Source organism: Capra hircus, chromosome 19, assembly GCF_001704415.2.
Source record: "Capra hircus breed San Clemente chromosome 19, ASM170441v1, whole genome shotgun sequence".
NCBI lineage: Eukaryota > Metazoa > Chordata > Mammalia > Artiodactyla > Bovidae > Capra > Capra hircus.
The window spans coordinates 48,307,445-48,329,977 of NC_030826.1; the positions used below are offsets into that span (position 1 = coordinate 48,307,445).

Here is a 22,533-nt window from a genome sequence, read left to right on the forward strand (position 1 = left end):
CTTTGTTGCCCATGTAGTGCATGCTCATTGCAAGTAATGATTTGGCTCCTGCTTCACTCTCACAGGTACCTAGTTGACCAGTAAGGGGTTGAGGGTGTTTTGCTGTCCTTAGCTCTATGCTTGCCCTGTAGAGAAATAATTACATTAACTTGTTTTTTCTTTTTTTAACCTGGGGTGGTTTTTTTTTTTTTTTGATATTGTTTTTATCTGTTCCAAACAGGTGAAACTGGACAGGGTTCTAAAGAATCCCATCGAGGAGACCCTTTGGAAGATCGAGAAAATACTAAAGAATCCACGTCATCATGGAAAAGAGTTTCTTTTGAGAGGTAGCTCTCAATGTCTGTGAATTTAATCAAAACGAGTTATGCTTTTCCTTCTACTAAGAATTAAAATTGCACACAGTATACCAGAATGGCAGCAAAAAACAAAGCTAATGTGAATTTTACTAACTTCTCGTGTTTTAAACCTCCCTGAGAGAGTTTTAAGCACCTGAGGTATGTATAATCTCAACATGAACCGCCTACTTAATTTAAAACATTTCCTTGATCACCGAAGTAATTTATGTTCCTTGCAGAATACTTGGAAAGTACTTGGAGTAAAAAAGAAGCAAAAAACAAAGAATAAGATGCACTGTATCATTCAGAACTAAATAACTACTTATTAACATTTTATTGTAATTTAGTCTTTTTTTAAAAAAACTATATTTTTCTTTTCAGATTTAGTCATATTGTCTGTATAATTTCATTTCCTAAATTTTAAAGTTTAACACATCTTTTCCTAACTTGATAAACAACAATGATTTTTAATCACTGTATAACATACTGTGTGAATGGGTGCATCATAATTTACTAAATCACTTCTCTTCAGTAGAGGTAGTTTTCTTAATATATATTTATTTTTTAAGGTGATACATACTTCAGTTTGTCTCCTCTTCTCATATATTTAAGCTGTATTCAAAGTCAAAGACTATGAATGATATAGGGTGATTCAAAGTTGCCACATTACTTTCCCAAAAGGCTGCAAATGTTGGATGCCCACCAGCAGTATAAAAGTGCTGGGTAACTGCACTAGTGGTCGTCCACTGGTATTGTTGCCTATTAAATGCCAGAGTTTCATAGGCAAAATGTAAGTTGTAACAGGCTTGATTATACTTCTGCTAAGTAGAGGTTGAATAGCATACAAAGATTCTTTTTTAAATATCTGATTATCATTTATTTTGTGGAGTTTGTCAGTTTGAAAAGCACAAGCAAAGCCTTCTTATGTAAATACAGCACATTGTGGAAAATGTGTCTAAAGAAGACTATCAGAAAATAAATTTGACTGAATTTTTCATTATTAGATTAAAAAATACACAAGTGCAAAAGTAGAACAATAGAAGGATGTTTAGTACAGATTTAAAATCCTACCCAGATTCCCTTCACACCCCTGAAGTATCCAGTAGTTATTGTTCTCCGTGTCTTCCCGTATGCATTTAATCCTTGACACTTTATACACTGCTTTTCCCACCATACATATATCAGATAGGCAGCAAAGGGGAATGGTCCCTTTTTCCTCACATCGCGATGACCAGTCTGAGCGTTCGTAGGCAGGCTGCTTGAAGCAGTTCTCGGGATCCTCTCTGGAAGGGCCCTTGTGGTCAGGCCAGGCCATGAGTAAGTGAGGAAACTCTTTCAGGTGTTCCTTATCGTCTGGGGCACTGGGCTCCTCTTGGGATGGAGATGAAGCAGAATCCACTGGTGAAATAATTAGACTTGGAGACACAGCACACACCTTTTCTCTAAGAAGTAATGGTGAGTAATTAAACTTTAAATATCAGTTATTATTCAGCATACAACTATGAAAATGTAAATGGTTATACTTAGGGGTTTTTAAAAGTTGAGAAGAATAGAGAGCCCTAACTGAATACCAGAATTGAAATTCCAGAATGCTACCATTACCCACTAAATATGAACAGTCGTCCAAAATGAGTCAAGTGGGAGTCCCAGTGCATGGGCAGACAGGTGTATGTAAGTTTGTCCTGTAATACGTGCAGCTTCCCAAGTGGCAGTAGTGGTGAAGAAGCCGCCTGCCAATGCAGGAGACACAGGAGACGTGGGGCCGATCCCTGGGTCGGGAAGATCCCTTGGAGGAGGGCGTGGCAAGCCTCTCCAGTATTCTTGCCTGGAGACCATGGACCGAGGAGCCTGGTGGGCGGTAGTCCCTAGGGTCACAAAGAATCGGACACGACTGAAGAGACTTAGCACGTGTGAGTGCACATGTGGGACTTGATACCCTAGGAAGAAAATCCTGGGTGCAGCTTCACAGTTTAGTCACATTCAGAATACCCACTAAGCATAGTTTTCCAAGCTGGGTGACTCATTTCTCTCCAAGCTTCAACCAAGTCTGTACATCCAGAGGCAGTTTTTCTCCCAGGCTCAGGCCGCATTTCCGACAGTCTGCTGCTGATACAGGCCGTTTCGAGCCTCTCACCTCGCCGTCCTCCAGCCATCCCACTTCTGTTCTGCTTGTCTTGCTCTTTTCTTGTCATCATATATTGAGTTGGCTGAAAAATTCATTTGGGTTTTTACATAAGATGGTACAGAAAAACTCGGACAGACTTTTTGGCCAAACAAGTTTCTTTTTTTTTTTTTGGCTGTGCTACACAGCTTGAGGGAATCTTAGTTCCCTGACCAGGGGTTGAACCTGGGCTGCAGGAGTGAAAGCCCGGAATCCTAACCATTAGGCCAGCAGGGAACACCATATAGTTTCTTTTGTTGGGATACTCTTCCTCTTTGTCCCTGGCAGACTCACTCTGTACAAAGCCCGGCCTCTGAGGCTCTGTATTCCCACAATGGGGTCTCCTTGCCTTATTTCACTGACACCATTCTCGACACTGCACAGTCACTTTCGAGTTCGACGTTATGTAAGCTGAATTGCAGGCACAGCAGCCACCTCATACACATTCAGTCAGTATTTGTTCGGTGCCTTCCCTGTGCCAGGCAGTGGTGATGCGGCGCCAAACACACAACTCCCTTCCCTCGCGGCACGTATATTCCACTGGTGGGGGCAGTCAGTAAATAAGACAAATAAGTGAAGTGTATAATAAAATTTTTCATGTTTGTCTTAGTATCCCCCAAATTAGGGAAACATCAGGCCCACAGTAAGTATTTTTTGGAGTTGAAGAACAGGAATGGTAGAGTTGAATGAAGTACATTAAATTATGGCAGTCAAGGGGCCCACATTCTCTTCCAGACACCGTACTGGCTGTGTGACTTAGGACAAGTCCCTTCTCTTTTCTGAGCCCCTGTTTCTTCCAGTGTGAAGACAGAGAATTCAGCAAAAGCATCTCTGAAATCCTGCACGTCGGTACTCTTAATTCGAAAGAATAGACTCTCCTTTCCAAGGAATTGTGTTCAAAGAGCCTGAGCCTGGGAGGTCAGACAGTAGGCCATAGACAGTAGGCCATGGTCTCCAGGCAAGAATACTGGAGAGGCTTGCCATGCCCTCCTCCAAGGGATCTTCCCGACCCAGGGATCGGACCCATAGACTTGCCACTATGGGCAAAGGAGCAGAATACCAGAGTCAAGTGTAGGTAATGCGAGAAGGTGTCTTCAAGGCGGAGAGTTGGATGAAAGGGATGGTGGTTTTAGAAATGGTATTCTGTGATAGCCAGTGCATGTAGAAACGTTGTATCTATAAAAAGTGAATTACTTGTTTTCAGATTTTAGCTATTCAGATGAAACGCAATTCAAGGGAAAAAGAAAAGGTTGAGAGAAAGCCAGGCTGAGGTGTTTGGGTTTGATATCATATGGTGGCTTCTTTTTATATTGGTTTAAGTCATTAGATTAATGTCGTCATACACGTTCTTAGGCATCTAGTTCAGACTTTAATTCCCGGATTGTAAGTCTTTATTGCAGTATAATGGACATAGTATTATACAGGTGTACAGTATGATTCTTTATTTGTGTATATTGCGAAAAGAATACCACAGTGTATCTTGTTGTTCAGTCACGCAGTCGTGTCAGACTGTGACCCCACGGACTGCAGCGTGCCTGGCTTCCCTGTCCTTCACCGTCTCCTCGAGTCGGCTCACACTCATGTCCATTGATCAGTGATCCCATCCAACCATCTTGTCCTCTGTCGCCCCCTTCTTTTCCTGCCCTCAGTCTTTCCCAGCATCAGGGTCTTTTCCAGTGAATCAGTTCTTTGCATCAAGTGGCCAAATTTATTGGAGCTTCAGCATCAGTCCTTCCAGTGAATATTCAGGGTTGGTTTCCTTTAGGTTTGACTGGTTTGATCTCCTTGCTGTCCAAGGGACTCTCAGTCTTCTCCACCATCCCAATTGGAAAACATCAATTTTCGGCATGCAGCCTTCTTAATGGACCAATTCTCACATCCATACGTGACTCCTAGAAAAACCATAGCTTTGACTAGATGTACCTTTGTCAGCAAAGTAATGTCTCTGCTTTTTAATGCACTGTCTTAGGTTTGTCATAACTTTTCTTCCAAGGAGCAAGTGTTTTTAAATTTCATGGCTGCAATCACCGTCCACGATGATTTTGGAACCCCAAAAAATATTCTGTCACTGTTTCCATTTTTTTCCGCATCTATTTGCCATGAGGTGATGGGACCAAATGCCATGATCTTAGTTTTTTGAATGTTGAATTTTAAGCCAGCTTTTTCACTCTCCTCTTTCACTTTCATCAAGAGGCTCTTTAGTTCCTCTTTGCTTTCTGCCATTAGGGTGGTGTCGTCTGCATATCTGAGGTTGTTGCTGTTTCTCCTGGCAGTCTTGATTCCAGCTTGAGCTTCATCCAGCCTGATATTTCACATGATGTACACTGCGTGTAAGTTAAATAAGCAGGGTGACAATATCCAGACTTGGCATACGACGTACTCCTTTACCAGTCTTGAACCAGTTTGTTGTTCCGTGTCCAGTTCTAACTGTTGCTTCTTAACCTGCATACAGGCTTCTCAGAAGGCAGGTAAGGTGGTCTGGTATTCCCATCTCATTAAGAATTTTCCAGTTTGTTGTGATCCACATAGTCAAAGATTTTAGCGTAGTCAGTGAAGCAGAAGTAGGTGTTTTTCTGGAATTCCCTTTTTCTATGATCCAGCAGATGTTGGCAGTTTGATCTCTGGTTCCTCTGCCTTTTCTAAATCCAACTTGGATATCTGGAAGTTCTTGGTTCACATACTGAAAAAAGTATTTTTAAACCTTTTCTAAAATTGAGCCTAGCTTCAAAGATTTTGAGCATTACTTTGCTAGCATATGAAATGAGTGCAATTGTGTGGTAGTCTGAACATTCTTTTGCATTGCCCTTCTTTGGAATGGGAATAAAAACTGACCTTTTCCAGTCCTATGCCCACTACTGAGTTTTCCAAATTTGCTGGCATATTGAGTGCAGCACTTTAACAATATCATCTTAGGATTTGAAGTAGTTCAGCTGGAATTCCATCACCTCCACTAACTTTGTAGTAATGCTTCCTAAGGCCCACTTGACTTCACACTCCAGGATGTCTGACTCTAGGTGAGTGATCACACCATCATGGTTATCTTGGTCATTAAGACCTTTTTTGTACAGTTCTGTGTATTCTTGTCACCTCTTCTTAAATATCTTCTGCTTCTGTTAGGTCCAGACCATTTCTGTCCTTAATCGAGCCCATCTTTGAATGAAATGTTCCCTTGGTAGCTCTAATTTTCTTGAAGAGATCTCTAGTCTTTCCCATTCTGTTGTTTTCCTCTATTTCTGTGCATTTTTCACCTAAGGCTTTTTTATCTCTTCTAGCTGTTCTTTGGAACTCTGCATTCAGATGGGTATATCTTTCCTTTTCTCCTTTGCCTTTCACTTCACTTCTCTTCTCAGCTATTTGTGAGGCCTCCTCAGACTACCATTTGGCCTTTTTGCATTTCTTTCTCTTGGGGATGGGTTTGATCCCTGCCTCCTGTACAGTGTTATGAACCTTCGTCCATAGCTCTTCAGGCTCTCTATCAGGTCTAATCCCTTGAATCTATTTGTCACTTCCACTGTATAATCATAACAGATTTGATTTAGGTCATACTTGAAAGGTCTAGTGGTTTTCCCTACTTTCTTCAATTTAAGTCTGTATGTCTAACATTCGTTACCTAAAACTTAGCAATTTTTTCTTGTAATGAGAACTTTTACGATTCACTCTATTAGCAACTTTGAAGTATACAACAGTATTTTTTCTTAAACCTTTTTTAAAATTGAGATACAATTAACGTACAATATTATATAAGTGTCAGGTGTACAACATCGTGATTCACAATTTTTAAATTTTATACTCCATTTGTAGTTTTTATAGGTCTTCCCTGGTGGCTCAGATGGCAAAGAATCCACCTGCAATGTGGGAGACCCGGGCTTGATCCGTGGGTGGGGAAGATCCCCTGGAGGAGGGCATGGCAATCAACTCCAGTATTCCTGCCTGGAGAATCCCATGGACAGAGGAGCCTGGCGGGCTACAGTCCATGGGGTCACAAAGTCAGGACACAACTGAGTGACTGAACACGCAGTTATAAAATATTGGCTGTATTCCCTGTGTTGTATGATATATGCTTGTAGCTTTATTTTATACATAATAGTTTGTACTTCTTAACTCCATCCCCATCGTGTCCCTCTCTCCACTGGTAACCATTAGTTTATTCTCTGTATCTGTGAGTTTATTTCCTTTCTGTTACATTCACTGCTTTTATTTTGTAGATTCCACACATAAGTGATCTCATATATAGTATTTGTCTTTCTCTAACTTACTTCACTTAGCATAATGCCCTCAAAGTCCATTCATGTTGTTGTAAATAGCAAAATTTTTCATTCTTTGTTATGACTGAGTAGTATTCCAGCGTGTGTGTACATAAATCATGTTTTTTCTATCCATCCGTTAATGGGCACAGGTTGCTTCCTTATCTTGGTGACTGCTGCTCTGAACATTGGGGTGCACGTGTCTTTTCAAATTAGTGTTCTCTTTTATTTTGAATATATAGCAAAAGTGGAGGTGCTGGGTCGTATGGTAGTTCTGTTTGTAGCTCTTTGAAAAGCTGCGGCATTGTTCTGCGCAGTCGCTGCACCAACTTACATTCCCACCAGCAGTGTACAAGGGTTCCCTCTTCTCCGCATCTCCAGTGACGTTTGTTATCTGTGGTCTTTTTGATAAGCCATTCTGACAAGTGTGAGGTGATAATCTCATTGTGGTTTTAATTTGCATTTCTCTGATTAGCAGTATTGAGAGTCTCTTCATGTACCTGTGGCTATTGTATGTGTTCTTTGGGAAAATGTCTATTCAGGTTTTCTGCCCATTTTTAAATTGGGGTTTGTGTTTTTTATGTTGAGTTGTATGAGCTATTTATACTTTGGCTATTAACCCCTTATCAGTCATCTCATTAGCAGATGTTTTCTAATTTTAAAGATTGTCTTTTTGTGATGGTTTTCTTTGCTGGGCAGAGCTTATAAGTCTAACTAGGTCTCATTTGTTTCACTTTCATTTGTTTATTTTTGGTTTTATTTCCTTTGCTTTAGGAGATAGATCCAAAAAGGTATTGGTATGATTGTTTCAAAAAGGGTTCTGCCTATATTTCCTTCTAGGAGTTTTATGGTTTTGGTCTTATATTTAGACCTATAATCCATTTTGAGTTTATTTTTGTATATGGTGTGGGAAAATGTTCTAGTTTCATTGATTAATATGTAGCTGTCCAGTTTTCTCAGCACCACTTATTGAAGAGACAGTCTTACTGTATTTTTTGTTTTCTCACAGATTAATTTCAGTCTGTATATATACATGATTGTTTTAAGTTGCTGATCTCTCACTTTCAAGTCCTTTTTAACAGCCCTGCATTTGTACACGCCTCCCCTCACAGTCACTGTTTTTGATTTTATAGTTTATATCTAATTATTTTGTGGATCCCTTAACTGGGCTTCCCTGCTGGCTAAGTGGTAAAGAGTCCGCCTGCCTGTGCAGGAGATACAGGTTCGACCTCTGGGTTAGGAAGATTCCCTGGAGAAGGGAACAGCAACCCAGTCCAGTATTCCTGCCTGGGAACTTCCGTGGACAGAGGAGCCTGGCGGGCTACAGTCCATGGGGGCGCAGAAGAGCTGGACACGACTTGGCAACTAAACAACAGTTCCTTATTGTGGATATTCATGATTTCGCTACTTTTGTCTTCTAACCTTATTAGCTTTCTGTGTGGGTGATTTCCTACCTTTTCTGTGTGGTTGCCTGTACCAGTGAACATTTTCATTTCATAATTTTCATGTTTCTACTTATAGCCTTTTTTTTTTCATTCAGAGGAGTTCCTTTAACATTTGTTGTAAAACTGGTTTGGTGATGCTGAACTCTTAGTTTTTGCTTGTCTGTAAGGCTTTTGATCTTGCCATCAAATCTGAATGAGTGTCTTTCTGGGTAGAGTGTTCCTGGTTGTAGGTTTTCCCTTTCATCACTTTAAATATAGCCTGTCACTCCCTTCTGGCCTTCAGAGTTTCTCCTAAGAAGTCAGCACATATCCTTGAGGGGATCCCCTTGTTTCTTCTCCCTTGTTGCTTTTAGTAACAAGAGCAGTTTTTAATTTTTACTCTTAGAACTAGAGTTGTCTTGTAACGTGGGACTTCCTGCACTTCCTGGACTTGGATATCTGTTCCTTTCCCGGGTGAGGGAAGTTTTCAGTTATTATGTCCTAAAATATGTTATCAGCTCCTTGTTCTCTCTCTTCTGGAACCTGTACAGTGGGACTGTTAGTACACATGAAACTGTGCTAGAAATCTATTAAAATGTCATTTCTTACCATTTTCAAAAATTCATTCAGTGCCCCTGATTTCCACTACTCTCTTCTAGCTGGGTGATCCATTCCCCTATGTCATTTAGTCTATTTTTAATTCCTTTCAGTGTGTTTTTCATTTCGGGTATTGTATTCTTCGTTTCTGTTTTGCTCTTTATTTTCTCTTGTTAAAAACTTCTAGCTTCTCATTCTGTGCAGCCATTGTTCTCTCGAGTTCTTTGATCATCTTATACAGTCACTACCCTGAACTCCCTTCTCTGGTAGATTGTCTGTCTCCACTTCACTTAGTCCTTCTGAGGTTTTACCTTGTTGCTTTGTCTGGAACATGTTCTGTCACCGCATTTTGCCTAAGTTGCTGTTTTTATTTTTATGTATCTGGTACGTTGATTATGTTTCCCTACTGAAGAAGTGGCTTTTTGTTGGAAATGCCTTATGCATCCCAGCAACATGTCCCCCTCTCGTCACCTGAGCTGTATGCTCTAGCAGTTGTCTCTGTGAGGACTGCATTGGGCCTTCGGTTGTGGTGGGCTATTTGGTACACTTGGTTGGCCCTTGGTCCAGTTGGTTGCCAGGCCTTGCCTTGTGCAGAGGCTGCCAGCTGCTGGTTGGCTGGTCAGAAGATGGCTAACTGTGTAACCTCAGAGACACCCAGGGCTAGTGCTGGCTCAGTGGTGGGTGGAATCAGACCCTTGAAGCCTGCAGAGCTGTTTCCTGCTGGTTGGTAGGTAAAGCCAGATCCTGGCTTAGTGCTGCCCTATACATGGGCAGGGCAGGTCTTGGAGTCTGGTTGCAGAGCCCAGGGGTCCCAGAGCTGGTGTCTGATTGCTGGGTGTGGACAGTTCCTGACACAGTTGGGTACAGGGTCTGGGGTGTCCTGAAGCTTGTGCTGGCCTGCTAGTGGCCAGGGCCGGGGCCCAGCTGTCCCAGTGAGGGGTCTGGCCTACCGCAGGACTAGTTTTCTTGCGTCTGATGTCTGTCCCCTGGTGGGAGAAACTGGTCCAGAGGCTAGAGCAGGCTCCCTCGAGGCCAGGGCCAGCGGATCTAGATCTTGGAACTGCTGCATGCCCACTGGTGGGTGAGGTTCAGAGGGTCTTAAGGCAGCCTATCAGCTGATGGGTGGGGCTGTGTCCTTGCTCAGTTGCTTGGCCTGAGGTATCCCAGCACTGGTACCTACAGGCTTTGGATAGGGCCAGGTCTTGGGGCCAATAAGCTAGAGGTAGGATTCCACAGTGATGCTGGCCAGCACCATGGTCCACGTGGCAGGAGTTCCTCACAACGGCTGCCACTAGTGTCTGTGTGCCTGGGGTGAGCTGCCGCTGCCACCTGTCTCACCAGGAGACTCTTGAGTTCAGGAAGTGGGTCTGGCCTAGGCTCCTCTCAAATTACTGCTTCTGTCCCCAGTCCCAGAATAGAGATTTTGTGTGTGCCCTTTAAGAATGAAATTTCTTTCCTGCAGCCCTCTGGACTCCTAAAAGTAATCACCACTTGCCTTCAAAGCCAGATGTTCTGAGGGCTCATCTTCCCAGTGCAGGACCTTCAGGCCAGGGAGCTCACTCCTTTGGGAGAACCTCTGCAATGTAATTATTCTCCAGTTTGTGGTCACCCACCATACCTTGGGGTATGGGACTTGACTTTATTGCAAGTCTGCCCCTCCTACCATCTCGCTGTGGTTCCTTTTTGATGTCTTTAGTAATAGGAGATCTTTTTTGGTAGATTCCTATCTTTTTCATCAACTGTTGTTCAGCAGATGGTTGTGGTTTTGGTGTGCCCATGAGAAGAAGTGAGTTCAGATTCTTTGTACTCTGGCGTCTTGGCCATCCTCCCTTCCTTATTCCTTTTCCGTGAGTAAGGAGAAATCCCTTCCTAAGCACCTTGTAATAAGATACACAGCAGGATCTCGTCATGATGCAAACCTGGCTGAGGCAGGCTGCTCTGTGACTTGAGTTGGGGAGGCAGTGGTGAGGCCTCTGTAAGGCCTGGGTTTGCTTTACAGTTGGTGTGAACTAGGCTCATGGAGGAGGAGGCTTCTGGCGCCCAGGGCACTGCCTACTCAACACAGTGTTAATTATAGTCACCATACTGTACACTGGGGCTTCCCTAGTGGCTCAGACAGTAAAGAATCTGCCTGCAGTGCTGGACACCTGGATTCGATCCCTGGATTGGGAAGATCCCCTGAAGAAAGGAGTGGCAACCCACTCCAGTATTGTTTCATGGAGAATTCCATGGACAGAGGAGCCTGCTGGGCTACAGTCTGTGGGGTAGCAAAGAGTCGGAGACGACTAAGCAACTAAAACTTTTACTTACTGTACATTAAATCCCCATGACTTATTTATTGTATAATGGGAAGTTTGTGCTTCTATCTTCACTCATTTGTTCTACTGTGGACCCTTTTTTTTTGTAAATGAGATATTATATATGTATTATATAAATACTTACATAATTTTTTTCTTGTCTGTGCCATGCAGCTTGCGGGATCTCAGTTCCCTGACCAGGGGATGAACCCAGGCCACAGCAGTAAAAGTCCAGAATCTTAACTGTTAGGCCACCAAGGAAATCCCTAATTGAAATATTATTAATGTTTACAGTAGAGAAGTTCACAATCTCTGCAGTAATAAAACAGTAGGTTCTAAAACAATCTGAAGATTGAGAGATAATTAAATGTGTAACTTTCACTCTGACAAAAGTTCTAGATGATAATTAACCATGAGTTTTTAGGAGAAATTCCATCAAAAATGAGGAAATCCATTTTGTTTATGGGGAGTTTGTGTATTGTAGATTTCCAAGGCAGCAACGTGTCCAACTCTTTGCAACCCCATGGACTGTAGCCCACCAGGCTTCTCCATCCATGGGATTTTCCAGGCAAGAATACTGGAGTGAGTTGCCATTTCCTTCTCCAGGAGATCTTCCCGACCCAGGGATTGAACCTGGATCTCCTGCATTGTAGGCAGATGCTTTACCGTCTGAGCCACCAGGGAAGATTAGCAAAGTGGTATTGCCTCAATTTCAGAACTATTTTAATACTGCTTTCTATGTAATATAATAATAATATGGAGCTGATTCAAAATATTAACCATTCAAAAATTAGACAAAACTTGAGATTTCCCTGGTGGTCCAATGACTAAGACTCTGCATTCCCAATGGAGGGAGCCAGAATTCATTCCCTGGTCCGAGAACTGGGTCCCACATGCCCCGACTAAGACCTGGGGCATCCAAATAAATAAAAACAAATGTTTTTTTAAAAGAAAAAAAATCAGAACATTTGTTTGACCTATAAATCTTTGATTATGGTTCCAACCAAGACTTCTAGCTCAGAGATATACCTGTGCAACAGTTGGTGCTTCTACAACTCTGGGCCCTACTTTTCTAAAGCGGAGGAATGAAACATTGTGTAAAACTGCTTTTAAGTTACATAAATGATTCTGGGCTACAGAACTACACGTTGCTATTAGCTATGACAAAGTAATTGGTATTTCAAGAAATCAGACCAACATAGTTCCATGACTTATGTCATTTTCTGATATTTTTATCTTCAAGATGCTAAACTTTTAGCTTTTAGTCTAACAGCAATAAAAAAATTTTACCTTTAATATTTTCTAGGTGCCCAAGGTCCTAATGAAACGCAGTCTAAAAAATCCTCAACCCTACCATGCTCTAGCTCACAAGAAGAAGCAGTGTTGAACCCTCCCTCTAGTTTTTTGTCCAAGAGCAGGACATCCTTTGTTGAAGACAGTGAGTAGTAATGCACAGAGTTCTTGAGATTGTGGCTGGGAGCTGGAGGCAGCTGGTCGTGAGCAGTGCTGTTAGCCTTTTTACTTTTGTTGCTCTGCAGTTAATGCAATTTTTGGTTTTACATGATCTCATTTGTAAATGTTTACTATTAATTATGAACTTGGATGTCTTCTGAAGATGGTCTTTGGTCCTGTGTTTGCATCCATTATTTTATTCTCTAAATCCTCTCAAAGGCTTTAAGACCGTAAGAGTCTCTGATACATTAGTTTATGAGTTGGTGGTCTTCAAATTATATTAAGTTGAAAAATATTCTCATTTCATATTATCTCTAGGATTTTCATATGGTTAGTATTATATAAAGTCATAGTTAATGGCTAACTGTTTTTGTAACGTATAGATGAACCATAATTTATATAGCTATTCAAGCCATTTAGGTTTTTAGTAATTTTTCATTATTTTTAAATAACTTTTTAGGAAACCATTATAATATTAAAATTATATTCTTCCTGATTTAATTAGGTTCCTACTTGTTCATTGAGAATGAGTCCCTATTTCCGTTGTCTTTTCGGTGTACTTCTTTTAAAATCAGGTTTAAAATATATTTGTAAGTAGGGTGTGTGTGCACTTGTTTATATAGGGTATATGTATATGTGAAATGATTTATGTCTTAATGTCCACTCTGATTTGTCCAACTAGCAGGAATTTCTTCTGTGGATATGATCCCAAGTGCTAGGAAGTTAGGGGAGCCTATCCGGTCAGCTATTCCTTTACATCCCCCTTACCACCCTTCAGAGCCCCGAGCTCCCTGCCCCATAGGAAGAGAATACTTGCGTTCAAGTCACTGCTCCCCTACCATGAATTCTACCGGAGAAGGCACGGCATTTTCTACGGTAAGTGGAAAAGCTTGCTTTCAGCTGGATCAAAGCCTATAGATTTATTTAAAAGCTCTCTGCTAGAATAGTAGTCAGGAATACTGCATTAACCAGAGAGCACTGTAGTTCTTAGAGTTCACCTCTGCACACACCTGCGTATTCTTAGCCTGGGAGACGGGCAGGATGACTGTGAAAGGGGAAATAGGATGAGCCAACACATACTGAGTGCTCATTTTGTGTTAGGCACAGTTCTGCAATACTTTACAAATACTGGATAAATTACTTCTTACAACACAGCTCTGAAGTAGATACTATTTTTATTTCTTATGGGGAAACTGAAATACAGGGTTTAAGAACTTGTCTGAGGTCACACAGCAGTTGTAGAATTAGGATTAGAATTCAGGCATTCTAGCTTCAGAACCCATATTGTATGTATCTAATTTAATAATTGAAATTATTTAACAGAAAGTATAAAAAATAATCTTCCAGCCATATTCCTATTAATCCAGCATGAACTACTATTAACATTCTGGCCTGTTTGCTTCTACTCTTTTCTTTGAAAACAAAAGCCTCCTTTATACAGTCATCATGTTCCTATTTTCCCAGCAACAAGAGCACTCAGGTATATGCCAAGGGTAGATGTATTTAAAAAATGATACACTGTCATTATTAAAAATTGAAACAATACCAAAAAAGTAAATTAGCGTTAGGTGACCGTCATTCTAAACATTCTGAGCATCAGTTTAGATCAGAGGGTGAACAGATAAAGAGAGAAAGGGATCATAGGTTAGTGGTTACTTTGAGGGGGCTTGCAGGGGTGGTGGAAGGGCTTCTGAGTTGTTGGTAATACTCTTTTTCTTTACTGAGTGGCAGTTAAATGGAAATAATCATTTTGAACCAGTTCTTGAGAAGGACACTAACTTCAGTTTTAAAAAGGTTTCTTTTAAATGTGATTATAATATAGTTTTTACTTAAAGGCATTAAATTTAATTTTACTTTAATAGAAGAAAAAGATAAGTGAAATTAAAGAGCTAATTAAACATCAAATGTTTCTTAACCACAAGAAATATTTTCCCTAAGATTCCCTCCAAAGTTAAGATATACATTGTTTAAAATGTTGAATTTATATTCATATTTTAGAGATTTTGCTTATTTGAACTGTTTCTGTTGACTTCATCATATGAAAGAAAATGATTTTAATACCTTCCGCTCGTGGTTTGATCATTTCTCGCTGTCCAGGTGTAGCCTTAACCTCTGTGAATTCTCATACTTGAGGCCGCTTCACTTGCCTTTGTATTTGAATGGCGTCCTGAGCCGTGCTTTTTCTTTGAGGACAGGTTTACAGACATTGCTCCATTCCTTTGGCATTGGTGATCAGTAGAGTGTTTTGACAAATGGCTTTTTAAAAAGGCAAAACATGGAGAATAAAGGGACCTAGCTTTCTATCACAGGTCCTCCCTTCCCATCACACACAATATGTTGTTTTTTATGTCTTCCCTATGTCTTTTTCAAATCAATTCTCCTTTGTTTTTAATAGGAACCAGACAATAGAGTTTCCTTAACTTCCAAGTTGTCTAAAGATAGCAAACAGGAAATGTATCCAGCTCGGGACCGAGGCCCTAGGACAAGGAAACTTCCCAGAGAAAGAAGGTAACAGCACTGCAGGCTTCAGTGTTTACAGTTTGTTCGCAAAGGGATGTGAAGAGTTAAGGGTGTATTCTCCAGATTTAGCTGTGAAGGCCAGTATGAAACATTTGACAAAGCATGTATTACAGTTGTTCTGAACTAAGTAACGTACACTTGTCTATTTAAATGTCATATCACTTTTTATTACAGATATGAAAACAGAGCTGCAGTCTCATCCTGGGATTCACCTTTCTCCCAGAGGGCAGGAAAAAGGTTAACAGAACAAGAATTACGTGCAGTATCAGAGAAGCTATCTCAGCGCCTCTCTGAACTAGACTCGGCAAGTCTAATTTTTTTTGTCTTACCTGTATTGAGATTGTCATAGTTGGTGAGCATGTAAGTGATTTTCCAGTTAAGATGAGAGCTAAGCTTAATGAACTAGAAAGTTAATTTTATCTTAGTTACTGTGAAAATCTTCTGTAAGTCAAGCAGATGGGACATAGGCTGAGAAATTATCTCCTAGCCTTTTATGATATAACCAGATTTGGTACATATTCATCCAAATTTTATCAAATTCTGATTAAATAACAAATGATTACATTAAACCATATATATTTAGATGCATATGTATTGTTTCTCTTTGTCACTAAAGACATTTTGATATAAAATTGGATGAGCTCTGATTTTCAAAAAATACTGTAGTTTGGAGATATCATTGAATAAATATATTAAGTCCCTGTGTGACTTACTCTTAAGGTTATTGGAACTGATAGCCTGTGGCACTGATATATATCCTTTAGAAACTCTGCATAAGCGTCTGAAAACTTGTGCCTGAACCTGTGCCTAATTATCAGAGAAAGCTTTTAAAAGGTTTTACCTGTCTAATCCTTCCAACTTGCATTCTGCTGAAATCAGTAACAGAGGTTAAAAAGAATTTTCTTGATAGATGTTAAAAAGTGCCCTGGGTGACCGAATGAAAGAAAAGACTGGCTCCGAAGAGAACATTGGAAATGAAGAGGTGGGAAGTGGAAATGACGAGACCCTGTCTCAGCACAGTGATGGCATTGTGGAGTACGGACCGAAGAAGCCAAGGCCAGGTAAAGCCTGTATGCGTTTCATCTAGATCGGTTTGAATTTTATCTGTTCTTTTGTTTGGAACATATTCTACTGTTTCTTCATTTTCCTGACTTTGTGTTGGTTCCTGAGCAGTATGTAAAACAGCCACTCTCTCAGTCCTGAAGGAGTAGTCTTGGACAGGAGAGGACTCAGCATTCAGCCCATCCCTAGCTCCTGGTTGGTTCTCAAATCTTCGTTGTCCAAGCCACTCTCTTCATTCTTAATGGCTCCTGGTAGTTGAGGGTGTGCCCTAACCCTTTTTGATGTGGGTTTTTTGTCATTTGGGTCACTCATCTAGTGTCTAGATTCTTTTCAGAGGAAATTATTCCGTATGTATAGTATATGTTAGTGTCTTGGGAGGAGATGAATTCAGGAGCCTGTATATTAACATCTTGAACTGGAACCCTCTCACCCTTGTCTTTTTACTTAAAAAAAAAATTTTTTTTAATGTTTTAATTGGAGGATAATTGCTTTATAGTATTATGTTGGTTTCTGCCAAACATCATGAATGTTGATGAATCAGCCATAGATACACATATGTCTCCTCCCTCTTGAACTTCCCTCCCACCTCCCTCCGTATCCCACCCCTCTAGGTTTTTACAGAGCCCCAGTTTAAGTTCCCTGAGTCATATAGCAAATTCCCATTTCACCTCTTTTTTCTTTAACAGCATTGTGTTACCTGTCTAAATATGCTATTTTTAAAATTTACATAGATACTATATATATTATTCTGCAACTTTTTTTTTTCCTGTTTAACATTGTTTTAAAAATCTGTTCGTACTTCTGGTTCACTCATTATAACTACCGTGTAACCGAGTTCATGCTTCCTTGGTGACTAAGATGGTAAAGAATCTGCCTGCAATCCAGGAGAGACCTAGGCTCCATCCCTAGGTTGGGAAGATCCCCTGGAGAAGGGAATGGCTACCCACTCCAGTATTCTCAGGGCTTCCCTAGTGGCTCAGACAGTAAAGAATCTTGCCTGCAATGTGGGAGACGTGGGTTCAGTCCCTGGGTTGGGAAGATCCCCTGGAGAAGAGAAGGGCTATCTACTCCAGCATTCTTGCATGGAGAATTCCATGGACGGAGGATCCTAGCGGGCTACAGTCTATAGGGTCATGAAGAGTCGGACATGACTGAGTGACACTTTCCACTGATTTTGTACAGTGTATCTCATTTATATGAGTGTGTATTTTTGTTTATGTATATGTGGGGGTTTTTTTGCTTCCAGATTTCATAACTACAGACAGTTCTGCAATGAACAACTTGTAATATGTGCAAAAGTTTCTCTAGGATCCACATCTTCCAGAATTGGTAGATCAGGGGTTTACACTTTCTTATCATTGCCAAATTCCCCTCCAAAGTGATCGCACACATTTGTGCTTATATGAGCAATGCATGACAGTTTCCGGTTTGCCCCATCCTTGCAGATGCTTCCTACTGCTTGTTCAAATAACTATCCCATTTTCCAGCAACTGAAATTCTGCATGTTTTGCATTCATTTTTATCTACTTTGGTCATCCCTTGTTTCTCTAGAAACAGTCCATTTCTCATCCAGAACTTACTTTCCAGTTTTGTTTTTTTTTAACCTTGAGAATGCTTTTTCCTTGTCTTGATTATTTCCTCTCTTCCCTGAGATTTGGCTTAGGTAGTCTCTAGGAACCCTCACCCTGTAATGTGCATGTTATACCATTTTGAAAACACATTGCAAGTTAAAATGTTTGGTTTATTGGATCTTCAATTTCTAAAGAATACATTGTGGACATAGTAAAAATGTTATTAAAACACCATTTAAAATAGATTGTGCAAGTTAGTTTTACTTAACTTGAGAGATTTAAATCAAGAGAGTAAAGAGACAAAAGCTCAAGGACACTTTACTTCTCTGGAAAAATTTATTTAGAAAGTTATCAAACCTTTCAAATTTCCTTGATGTCAGAGCTGTATTGAATTATTTACTTTTCCAAAAAGGCAGAGTCCCCCTCTTCACAACTAGCAGATTCCTAAATGTATCTATAAACAATAGGACATAAAAAAGTGTGTGGAGGGAAGTAATTTGTTAGATCTCACAGGCAGTGTGGAATATGGGGGCTGGATCACTAAGTAGGGAAGAACAGGACTGCTTAAAAAGGCTAAATAACTTCTGTATATAAGGTGCTGCTTTATAAGGGTAAGGGGTGTGTGTGTGTGTGTGTGTGTGTGTGTGTGTGTGTGTGTGTGTGTGTGTGTGTGTGTGTGTGTGTGTGTGTATATATATATAGACACACACACACACATATACATACATACACACTTACATCCCCCTCCTCAGGACCTACATAGGTAAAAGGTTAGCAGACACACTGCTAGGATGGTTTAATTTTTTTTTTTCCCTCTCTCTACCACCAAGAATACTAAGTATAGGCCTTTGTGTGCAGCAGGCATTCCACATGTTGCTCCATTTTCAACCCAAAAGTGAATATAGAAACTTAGTACTTCTTTGAAACATTTCGAGCACATATTTATGTGCATCTGTCTGTCTGCTTGGTATGATTAAACATACAAATAGAAATCACTTAGAGGAGAGCACATTTAGCACATTCACAGTCTCTTTGGATTTGGTAAAAATCAACTATTTGGTGCCAGCTTAACATTTTTGGCACTCAGAAACTCACGGTATGTGTCTCTTTTGTGTTGCAGGACTTGCCATGCATAGAAAGGCACTCTCCAGATCTCATTCACTCTCTCCATCTCCAGTTAACAAAAACAAACAATTCCAGATGGAGAGAAAAAGGCAGCGAAAACCCAAAGAAACAGATATCCGCCGATTTCAAGCAAAGGTATATCCCATCTCTTGACTGTTACTAGGCAGCAGGTATTACCATTATTTACCCTCAGCCAGATGCTACAGTGAACATGCTGTTGATTAAAGGCATAAAATGCATTTAAGATGCTTGAGCTGAGTGAATGACAAAATCATGTGACCTGGCTTTTATGTCCCCCATTATAAAACTCGTGCTTCTGAAACTCTAACAAAACTAACCTTATATAGCCCAGTGCTCCAGTGGATTAAGAAAGTGTATCAGTGTAGACTGATATTTTCAGAGAGAGGTTTAGAAATAAAGAGAACTTGAGGTGGATTAACTGTGACAGACCATTTGAGTTACAGATAAGATGAAAATGCCCGAGACAGGAATGAAAGATGGTTAGGGTTCAACAGGAGAACGTATGATTACTGAGGAAGACTTTGTGCTGTGGAATAGTGATTTTGAAATGTAGCATAAATTTAGAACATTTAAGTTGTTTGCTATAGTATGTTTTATAATGGTGAAAACTAACTCAGGATGTAATTCAACATGTAACTTCCATCCAAGGGTGTATCAAAATCATTATAAACTGTGGGAACAAAAAAATAACATTAGGTAGTTTTATGTCTCAGTTAGGTATCTGTTAAATAGTATATGTTTATTGATCAGTAGCCTGAAAGGAACTTTAAAAAAAGTGATTCGAATGGCAGTCTTAGGTAGATTTTTTTTCTTCATTTTCATTTGTATGTTTTAAATAACTATAATATCATATGGCCTTTTCCCCTGTAGGCAATAACTGAGGCATTTGAAAAGGAACTAAGAAGAAATAAAGTTCAAGAGAATATTGGACCTCTAGGAATAAATGACGAGGAGGAAACAGTGGGTAAAAGTCTCTACTGTAATAAATGCCATTTGATCAGATCAGTGGAAAAGTACAGAGATGATCTTTTTGAAAGGAAAAAAGAATCAACAAAACCTTAATCATTAGCCTCTTAAGCAGAATTTCATTTCATGGATGTGGATTTTCTTTTATTCATAGGGTAACCAAGCTGCTAAACTGTGGTACCAGAAACTCTAGTGTTTTTTCCTGCCTGCCTGAAACTTCCATCAGTTTTAAGGGCTTCTGTTGTTTTATCAGTTCACCAAGGCTTTAAAGACAGTCTGGGCTGACAAGTTAAAGAGGGAGAGTAAGAGAAGACAGAAAATCCCAGTTCTAAGCTTGGTTGGAACAAACCCAAAGCATAAGTTTTCATTGTCTTTCAAAGGAATAGTTACAGAAGCTAAATGAAAGCATGGAAGAAAATGCTTATGCTAAAATGTTCACAAACCAGGATATAGAATACAGTATGGTTATAACTAAACATTGGTTTAGAACTTTTGTAATCCACATGGAAAAGCCTGTCAAAGAAGCAAGCACTCAGAACATTGCCGGTTGTCGTACTTAGCGGGTAGGACTTTGGCAACTATGAAACCTGAATAAGATTCAGTGCTTTTTCAAATTCCACGGGCTGCCAGAAACTAAAGAGGTATTTACCTTAGAGTCTGAGTAAGGTAGTTTGGTTGGGAATTACGCTGACTATTTTTGCTGATATGTAATATTTAAGATGATATATGAAAGAGCTATTGGACTTCTCATTCTATTGTTTTATGTCTAAGGAAAAAATATACAGAGAAGCTGTTCATAAAGGAACTCCAAAACGAAGTCAGCCCTGGAAGATTTACTCTAGAAAAACCACAACTCCAAGTCCAAGAGGTGCCTTGCCAAAGCCAAATAAAGCAGTTCCAAGTAAGAACCACAAAATTGTACTTTATGGAAAACTGGCATCCTTTGAAAGTGTGTGCTACCTGCCAAGGACACAGCACTGAAAACTAACATCTACCAGTGAGCTGGACAAACTGCCCTCTTCTGCCTCTGCTGTATGCTAAATTTCTATAAAGAGAGATAAAACTCTTAAATGAGCCATTTCTTTAAAACTCTATAAGTATATGTCAGTACATTGGCACAAAGGAGTGTACTGGCTGACCTGCTGCTCCAGCTTCAGCTCTCTCTGTTCACTAAGTGCTGGCTGCCTTTTCTTTGTTTCTGGAAAGTTGGTAGAACCAAAGGGATGCTCCAAAGCAAGCAGAGGGCCTATCCAGCTCCTGCATATTGACAGTTGGCACCAAGGTGCATTTTCAAAGACCACTGACCTTTAACTACATCCTATTAGACACAGACTTTCCCTCCTGGGAGGGTTGGAGAGTCTGTTTGACCACACACACAGCATCCACCCCAGGCACTGAATCAGCTGAGCAGTTAGGATGGACTTCACAAGACCAGCATGTCCTCAGTCAGAAATGTTGAGCTTATTTCATCCTTACTAGTAGTTGGCTTGTCCCAATCAGAAAAGGAATGCAAAAGTAATAACATACTTTTAGACTTGTTCTTTTCAGGCTCAGAGCCATATCACGTAGATAAGCTTTGACTGAAGGTTGAATGAGATTTCTTCTTAAAAGCTGTCAGTAAGTTTCTCAGATTAAAATTTTTTTTTACCTTGCAGTGAAAGTGAATGAACACAGTCTCCTGCCCCTGATGCTGGAGCAGTTTCCATTTCTCTATGTTTCTGGCCAAACACTAAGCAAAATGTGGAAACAGCAAATCGCTCAGGTTGAACAACTCAGAAAAGATGCATGTAGAGAAAGTCAGTCAAAGAAGAAACTCCAGGACGAAGTAAGATGCTGTCAATTAAGCACAGAAATATAGAGCAAAGAGAGGCAGAGCTTATCCTTGATAGTCTAGTGAATAGAATTATTAACCTCCTTCTCTTCCATCCCACTTGAAGATAGAAGAAGCCTTGAGAAGGCATGACCTCCTTACTGCGCTTATCAAGAAAGAATATGAACATAACAAGAGACTGGTATGTCAGGAGCAAACTGGGTATTACATCTTTGAATTTGTAAATTATATTAATTACTTTTATTTGTACTAGCCAGGCAATATCCCTACTGACTCATACTTACAACATTTGCCTGTGGAAGCATTTAGGTCTTTAACCAACATTGACATGAGGGTAAGATACTAGGTACTTCATAAACACAGTTTTATTTTTTCTAATTTATTTTTTAATTGGAGGGTAATTGCTTGACAGAATTTTGCTCTTTTCTGCCAAATATCAGCATGAATTAGCTATAGGTATACATATGTCCCCTCCATCTTGAATCTTCCTCCTGAACTTCCCTCCCTATACAGTGTCTCTATAGTAACACAAAAGAGATATTTTCTGTGAAATGAAAAAACTGAAGTTTTGAAATGTTAACTTGCCCTCAGTCTTGCCATAATCAGCAAGGGCAAGGTTAGATTTTAATCCAGGTCTGTCTCTACCTATGAGCCCCTTCAGGGTACCAGGTGGTTAACTCAAGTGTTTTTTTGGTCCTCTCCCTTCTTTCTCAGGTCCCAAATAGAAAGTTGAGGTTATTTATGCCTCCATTATAATTTGGGCTAACAATTGTATACTAGATAATGTTATCCTCTTAAGTATCATGAAGGGAGAGGACAGAGATCAAAGACAGTAATAAGCCAGAGGAAGAGACTGAGTATAGAGACAAGCTGCTGCTAAGTCGCTTCAGTCGTGTCTGACTCTGCAACCCCATAGATGGCAGCTCA

The 22,533-nt window shown here is 40.1% G+C and overlaps 1 protein-coding gene across 3 annotated transcripts in view; it reads left to right on the top strand.

Moving 5' to 3' along the window:
* The window catches only part of CEP95 (centrosomal protein 95), a 36,932-nt gene that overhangs the window by 10,282 nt on the left and 4,117 nt on the right, over positions 1-22,533 (top strand). For 2 of the 3 annotated variants that reach the window (XM_005694013.3, XM_013972299.2), the window contains 12 exons: positions 221-326; positions 1,675-1,790; positions 12,365-12,496; positions 13,193-13,386; positions 14,906-15,018; positions 15,205-15,334; positions 15,941-16,091; positions 18,784-18,923; positions 19,680-19,769; positions 20,547-20,676; positions 21,431-21,600; positions 21,713-21,787. In XM_005694013.3, coding sequence (XP_005694070.1) covers positions 221-326; positions 1,675-1,790; positions 12,365-12,496; positions 13,193-13,386; positions 14,906-15,018; positions 15,205-15,334; positions 15,941-16,091; positions 18,784-18,923; positions 19,680-19,769; positions 20,547-20,676; positions 21,431-21,600; positions 21,713-21,787 — 1,547 coding nt within the window. The remainder of the gene's footprint in view (positions 1-220; positions 327-1,674; positions 1,791-12,364; positions 12,497-13,192; positions 13,387-14,905; positions 15,019-15,204; positions 15,335-15,940; positions 16,092-18,783; positions 18,924-19,679; positions 19,770-20,546; positions 20,677-21,430; positions 21,601-21,712; positions 21,788-22,533) is intronic. The other variant, XM_005694014.3, reaches the window with a different exon arrangement.